The sequence below is a fragment of the Manihot esculenta genome, chromosome 16 (assembly GCF_001659605.2).
Source record: "Manihot esculenta cultivar AM560-2 chromosome 16, M.esculenta_v8, whole genome shotgun sequence".
Taxonomy (NCBI): Eukaryota; Viridiplantae; Streptophyta; class Magnoliopsida; order Malpighiales; family Euphorbiaceae; genus Manihot; species Manihot esculenta.
Genome location: NC_035176.2, coordinates 11,408,164 through 11,416,116, shown reverse-complemented (window position 1 = coordinate 11,416,116; position 7,953 = coordinate 11,408,164). Strand labels below are relative to the sequence as shown.

General features: G+C 34.9%; 1 protein-coding gene across 4 annotated transcripts; it reads right to left on the bottom strand.

Moving 5' to 3' along the window:
- Positions 1-413: 413 nt before the first annotated feature.
- Positions 414-5,886, bottom strand: LOC122722123 (TLC domain-containing protein 4-B-like). Of its 4 annotated transcripts, none has more exons than XM_043952006.1 (9): positions 5,328-5,886; positions 4,388-4,621; positions 4,076-4,164; positions 3,844-3,982; positions 2,756-2,830; positions 2,133-2,254; positions 1,939-2,014; positions 1,607-1,666; positions 414-900 (listed from the first exon to the last, which is right to left on the bottom strand). In XM_043952006.1, exons 2-9 carry the CDS (start codon positions 4,526-4,528, stop codon positions 772-774), a joined length of 831 nt encoding a protein of 276 aa, XP_043807941.1. In that variant the 5' UTR covers positions 4,529-4,621; positions 5,328-5,886; the 3' UTR covers positions 414-771. The 4 variants fall into 4 exon arrangements, with proteins under 4 accessions (XP_043807941.1, XP_043807940.1, XP_043807943.1 ...); XM_043952005.1 differs by having other exon boundaries at positions 4,388-4,612; positions 5,361-5,886; XM_043952008.1 differs by having other exon boundaries at positions 5,606-5,886.
- Between the last annotated feature and the right edge of the window lie 2,067 nt (positions 5,887-7,953).

Genomic DNA, 7,953 nt, shown 5'->3' with positions numbered 1-7,953 from the left:
CAATTTGAATTGATTAAGAAAAAAAGAAAGAAAAACAAGCAAAAAAAGTATGTATAATAACAAAAACCACAGTAGACAGCAGCAAATACAAAGCATTTCCACCTATCACAAAGCTTAACCTCTTGTTTGGAATCAAAGATTTCCAAGAATTCAATTCAATCTTTTCAATTAATTTGTTGTTAGGAATGGAAGAATTTATTTATTTTTTAATTTATAAAATTTTCATTTACAAAGAAAATGAAATTATGTATGATTTTGAAAGAATCCATTTCAATTCTTTTCTTACAAAATGAAACAGTCTAAACGGAATGAGAGTGAAATCACAATACAGAAAATAGAAAATAAAGGTTGAGAATGAGAGAAATTGACAAAAAGAAAACTTCAAGAACTAAAGAGAGATTAAAAGAAAAAAATTTTAAAAAAACTGATAACCAGCAAATGAAATTTGTCATTAAGGGAGCCCCATTATCTTTTAACATCCAAATATACTAAACTGCAAGAACTAAACCTGTAAATGTTTCATCTCAAAATGGAGGAAAAGGGATGTTATGTAAGATTTTAAAAGGATCACTGAATAACTGACGTAAAATCATATACAACAACTTGATTCCATCAACTAAGAAAATTAGATTACCTTCTATTTTCCTTTCTTCTCCTCTCTTTTTGTCCCCTCAATGATTTGTACAGTGGATAACACAGTATAATACAGAGGAATGCTACATCCATTGAGAGGAACATGTTGGTTGACCTTTGTATGTACGATGATAAAGATCACTGTCTCTTTGCTAAAGTTTTCATCAATCCTTTAATGATCTTAGTAAACCACATCAGATTCATTATAAATAGTGCTGATGGCACCGCAAAAACAACGAGGCAACCAAAGGGGCTCATCTGGACAACCTGTCAATCAATCAAGAAGCTTGAAATCAATGCTGTTTGCCTAACTCACACTTACTGGAAAGCTAGTTGCAGTACAAGGGAAAACAAGAGAAAATATTGAGCAATTACACTTGATTATATATATATAATTTAATGAGAAACAACAGAAGAGCCACTATGTAAGAAAAAAAGTATATACAAAAGTAGAAATCAATGAGAATCATATCTAGCATAGCATTCTTTGGGTAACAAGGCTGGTCCATTCACAGTGGCTAGTTCCAACTGGGACGTGGGAGTCCACATGGCACATCCCATTCTAACAACAATGCTCCAGAATGGAACTAGCCTTCTGGTCCATGTCAAAAGAATTACAGTTCAAACAAATAATTATGTTATAATCCTATAGCTACTAAATCGACTACAGCAAGAATGTTAGTTTAATAACTTGGGCAAACTTTTCTCCAGTCTCTTGCAAACAGAACAGGTGAAATGGAAAAGAAAAGTATATATCATTTCTGTTGCACAGATGTTATTGGAAATGTTTCTGAAGTGCGTTCTATTTTTCCTTCCTCTTAGCAGTTAAGCAGGGAAGAAAAATTTGCAAACAATATGGAAAATTCTTTAGAGCTTCATCCATTGCACTATAGGCAAAATATTAGTCAAACCGGTAGAATAGTTGCCGAATCCAAAGCCTAGGAGATACAAATTTATGGGAGCCAGCAATCACCTGATCATAGTGCAGGTAGATGTGGTGAAATATATAAACAAACAGCAGTACTCTTGCAATCTGCAATAAAATTGTTTACTTCAGAAGGTATTAAAAAAGGTAATAAATTCAGAAAAAACATAATTCTAGTCATCTTAAATATAAAGAATCTAGGTGTTCTTTCCATCCATCCCAGGTGTCAGTCACTTAGATCTGTCAACCACGAACATGATTGATCATTCGAATCAGTTTTGCTGTTGAATTTGCATAAAATTGTATTTTATACAAATGTATTGGCAATAATTTCTGAGCGATCACTGAAAGCAATTGACTTCAAGTACAATTACACTCACCAACCAAGCAAGAAAGATCACTACTCCATTGATAAGATACATTGTGGATCTCTTCATGCCAGCTGTATCTAGATACCTACATGGAGCAATGAAAAATTACATTAGATACAAGCGTAGAGAGAAGAAAACTATCTTGTGAAAGCTAAGGGTTCCAGTTCTACCCCTACTTAGAGCTGACTTATTCTAGGACCTACCATCTCATATTAATCTCTGGAGTTGTCACTTCGGAGATGAGGCACATGTATGTATACAGCTGCCCTTCTCCAGAAAACATAGAATAAGCTACTGCAATTACTGAAAGGGAATGATGGATAACCTGAAATCAGGTGCCACTAAGTTGTGAGTTGCACTGGCATCCTTTTAATAAGTCATACATTATTTTACCACATATGTTTGGTAGATCCAAAATGAGAGCTAATGGAATATAATCAATGAAGAATGCAACAGACTTAAGGAATAGTAAATTCATTCAGCTACAGTTTCCCATATATGGCACAAGAGGTTGACTGTGAACATTCCTTATGCCAATATGTGATCTGCTTTCTTTCTAAAATTACAGGCTTGGGCATGGCAAGACTATAAGAAGATCAATGGATACTAGGTAAGAAGCTCAAAGTTCCTTAGGTAAGCCATTTCGTTTAATCAATTAAAACCTTGGTTAATTGGCTCAAAACTCCACAATGCAAGTGAAGTATCCTTATCATAAATAGATGCTGGACCTACTGCATAAGAAATTAATTATATTTTATAAAAATTAACAAAAGAAAGAGAAAATAAAACTGTTTGAGGTAGCTTTCATGTTTTAGAATGCACTCACATACTCCAAACCTCCTAAAGAAGGATAGAACCAGAAAATCATCCCAAGATCAGCAAAGAAGTAACCAACAGAAACCTGTCAAAAGGAAGGGAACATTAACCTGGATAATACTAAAGCCCATGATATTCATTGAAATTCACACTTCACACATCACATTTTCAAAAGTGAATTAAATAGTCCTTGAATTTTGGAAAAAATATGCATTCAATACATAATATTTTAATCCATCTGTTGCGTCAAATAACTTTCTAGCTTGTATAACATTTTAGTTTTAACCTTTTTGGGATGATGAATTGTGTTTCATTTGAAAATGAAAACCAGAGGAGCAAAACGTTATTTATCATTAAATCCTAGGGACTGAAGTATATAACCGAAGCGTTGTGAAATTGAAAGGCAGAGGTATATGATATTTTAGCAGAAGAAATAAACTGCTGCAAAATTAAAAAGAAGGGAACAAATTTTGGGTTCTAGTATATCCTGAAAGACAATACCTGGGAATTCCAGCAGATCCATCACCATAGTTCTTATTAGCTTTCATAAATAAGAAGAGAAGATTCCCTAAATGAGCAACAGAGCAAAGTCCTATGCCGTTGCTGAGTTCAAGTGTAATTTGGAAAATTGAAAAGAAAAAAAAAAGGAAAAAACTCAAAAGGAAACCAGGGATGAATAACTGATATCTTACCCTCTCAAACAGACATTCCGCATACAAGATACTCTTCCCATTTCAAAAGCTGAATTGAGGTCTAGTACTTTTTATAATGTACAAGAAGTTAAATAAACATGTTTTCTTCTCAGACCAACAGCTAACACATAGGAAAAATAGGATTATTATTAGACAAAATGTTAACTTGACATGATTGACAAGAATTGGTTAATAATCAAAGAGAACAATAACCGACTTTGAATCACAAATTCCTGTAGGTCAATTAAATAACAAGTGAAGACAACTTCAGTACATAAGGCATCCAAAAGAAAAAAATTAAGCTTGTCAGAAAAGCCAGCATTTTGTGTGTTCACACACATACACATGAGTGCAAGCAATTGACAATGGGTAATTACTAATGAATATTGATATAAAAGGCTCTTACCCCCAGTCCAAAAATGCAGAGTGGTGAACTTCGTAAAGTAACAAAATCAGTAGACTGGTGATCAGAAAAGAGGTCTGACCAGAATACCAAGTACAATGATAAAGTTGCGATAAAAATTGCATGAATAGAAGACATCCCTCTGCCAATTTTGGGCCATTGATCAGCAAAGGAACAAAAGCAATTACATAAGAATTACCCTATATATGTATATTCCAACTGGAAAAGAACTCACCGATTATTCCACTCAATTCGTTGAATCTTTGTAAGACCAGCATAATTCTTGATATAGAAAGTGCTTATTAACTGAGTAATATCAAATGCCTGTCAGAGGGGAAATCATTAAAATACAAATTAATAAAAGCACAGGGCAAGCAATCTGGACCAGATACAACAGAAAAAAACAAGCTCAATTTATTGATATCATATTTGCAATATGAGTGAAGCACATGCATTCAATCTAAATGAAAATACTGTAGCTGGCAAAGCAGATAATAATCTCCCAAGTTCAAAATTGAACATATGAAGAAGGGTGTAAAGAGTGTACCAATTTAGAAGCAACTAGGCCACCAAGGATAGAAGTGTAAGGAATGAAAGGAGCTGCTAATATGTAATTCTTAACCAGAACCTCAGCCTGACTCTGGTAAGATTTAATAGCCATAACAGTCTCTTGAGAAACAGCCACCATGATACAATCCTTTAATCATGTGTCTGATCAGCAGATCCCTTTTATACTTTCTCCCACTGTCTTCCTATCTTCATTTTCTAATTTCTAACCTCCCTAACATATAAGAGAAATTACTTAACAGAAAAACAGAAAAGATGTTTAACAGGAAAATGAATCTATATCAACTTTGATATGAAGAATACTATGAGCATCTCAAAAGCATGCAATGTATTCATATAATACTTTTTTTTTTTTTTTTTGGGGGGGGGGGGGGTGTGGGGGGGGGGACTTTCTCCATAAAGGGGCTATAACAGGTGTATATTTGATTAGAGAAAACTAAACTGAAATGTCCATTGTAAAGGTGAAAATGTTATCCACAAAGTTAGTAAAATGCTGGAACTTAGGTTTCTACCTAGGAGAAGCATATGAAAGAGAGACGCACAAAAACAACCACACGGGAAGTACTCTCAAGAACTAATATTAGATAAGATAATCATCAAGAGAGAGAGAGAGAGGAAACCCTCAAGCACTGGTCACCTAGGCTTCTCTACACACTAAGAATCATTTATACAGGGACTATTCACAAAGAAAAAGTCCCAAGTTAGTTTCATACTTTCTTCATCTTGTGGTAATTATTATCAACAAGAAGGCTAAGAGAGAATAAATGAATCAAGTGAAAACTCCCTAATACGGCCTAAAATTTCGGCATTCATTGGGATCAACTTTAAACATTAAAGGCCATGTCATACTAGATCATTTTTCAGATGGCTAATAACATAAAGGTTAAAAATCCAGAACTCAACCAAACATGAATAACAACCTGAAACATCATAAATCAGAAAGAAACGCTCACCACAAGCATCAAGGTGGGCATATTGATGGAAAAAACATAAAACCCATGTAGATCAAGAGTAAATGGCAAATGGATAACGAGCAAATAAATAATGAGAGAAACAAGAACCCAAGAATGGCATATAGTTGGAGCTAATCAATACAAAGGGAAACAAAAGCAACCCAAGCAATGAAATGAGATCAGGAGCTATTATTGCAAATGGGTATTGGAGGAAACAAATTTTTACGAACACGAAATGCACCAACCGTAAGGTGCAGACAATGTGAGTGTTCTTGGGTGGGCAGGGAATCTCTAACCGAACAATAAATGAAAATTTTCAAGAAAAGAAAACCCAGATGGGAAAGTGGGGCAGAGGTGTGAATGTGATGGATACGTGTGAACTTATGCTTGGGCCTTTGGCTGAAAAATATTAATATTCCAGTGGGAGAGAGATGGTCATATGCCATAACTCAGAAGGGCTAGAAGAATACAAAAGAAATGCCACATTTTCCACTACTTGAGCGTGTGGCTGGCTAATCAGATTGCAGCAAATGGGCTGTGTGAGGATTTCGGACGAGTGGTTCTCTGTTTCCTCATCTTAGAGAAAACATTTATAGCCGGAAATTATGTGAACCATTTTTTCAATTATATAATTATATTCCAATTTTATAAATATATTTTAACATATCCTTTTTTTTAATTTTGTTTTGCAATTCTATATTTTTTTAAAGCAATTCTATAAATAGTGAGAGGGTAAAAAGGAAACTGCATAGATTTGGTAAGCTTGTAGTGGTTATATATAAAAAGAGATGGGTTGGATAATCAATTTCCCTATTATAATTATATAACCCATATTACAAGTTCACCATTTGTGTCTCATATTCCTTTTTGCTTTTTTTTTTCCACATAAATTTTTATATCAAATATTAGAAGTTTGCTATATCTTATTTCATTTATTATAGAAAAACTTGCAATAAGATTCTTGTTAATATTGCAAATATTAAATTGATGATGTGACCGAAAGGAAGTTACAATATCTACACTCATTTTTTTAGCCGGCATTAACTACTCAAACTTTATCATCTTCAATTTCCCTAAACTATCTAGAAAAACTCATCCTACAAACTTATTTGCAAACTGTTCCCAAGATAAACTATCTAGTTTCGGTTTCATATAATTATTGAACCACTCCTTTGCCTTCTTACACTGCAAAGTGAACCCTGCCATCTGAATAGCTCTGCTGTCACTATCTCCTAACTCATCAGCTATCATTTTTACTCCTTTGATATAATCAAATGGGTCATCACCCTCTTTATACTTAGGAGCATCTAACTTCAGGTAACGCGTCATCTTTACATTGCTCCCTATTAATGGGTTAGGTTTAAGCGGTTAGGTTTTAGGAATTATTGGTTCTGCTGGTTGAGAAGGTATGTTATACCACTCCCTAGGTTAGGGTTTGTCAGATTCTTGTAATAGGATGGAGGTGAAAACATAGGGTATGATGGATATGGTGGCTAGTAGGGAAGATAGCGCATGTATGAAGGGTACGGATTGTAGCTAGAGTAATCTAATGAACCTCCCATCGGATACCAGGGTCCTTGAAGGGTAAGGTTGGTACTGAGGTGGATAGGCGGATCCTGAGGCTTGGGCGCCTCCTGTTCCTCCTGTAGACTCTCCCACACCTTCACTTTCAAAGTTCATACCCAAACTTTCATCACTCTTCTTATCATCACCCACTGCTTCCCTAACATCTGCAGGCATCCTACCCGGATTTGTTCTTCTTCTGTTTACATCAAAAGACTTTCTAGGGTTCCTTGATGCTTCTCTCCTGTTACTTCTACTTGTTTGTACTCTTGATGCAGCAGCATGGGAAAAGGCATCCATACCCTCATTTTCAGGTGGGACTCCAGTCAATAGTGCAGATCGACGTGAACCACACATCTTGTCTTCTAGAAAAATAACATTAAAAACATAAACATTAGTATCATATGGTTCACATGGATACACATGAACCCACAACATACATATCATATCATCAATACACATGCATATAGTCATGGCATTACACATAAGTATACATACATCAAGATAGGACTCTACATCTTATCCCTAGTGGACATGAATTTTCCTAATTGTGCTTGCCCTCTATAACATCTATGATCCCAACACTCTAGGTTTGACCATATAAACCTAGGGCTCTCATACCACTCTATAATGACTCGAAAACTGGACCGCTACCGGCGCTAGGGTTCAGATCGACTTTAGGTTGCCGGAGCCAATTACAAGCCTTCTATACATCCTGTTACGTCTGATATAATCTCAAACATAATTGACTCGCGGTTGTCGAAGCCAGTCAAAAATAACATTTCTGATTATCAACAATCTTACAACTGTAGATAGTGGTGAAAGGATCGAATCCACAGGGAATTAAAAACTTACCTATCTTCCTTATCAAGACCAAGAGAACGCACTGAAAGTAAACTGAAAGCAAATAAACTGAAAGAAAAGTAAACTGACAATAAAAGTAAAAAGGGGAGGGGTTTTGAGATTGATTAATTGATCTAAAACTGAAAGCAATAAAAGTAAAGCGAATAATAAAAATAAAGAGAAATCA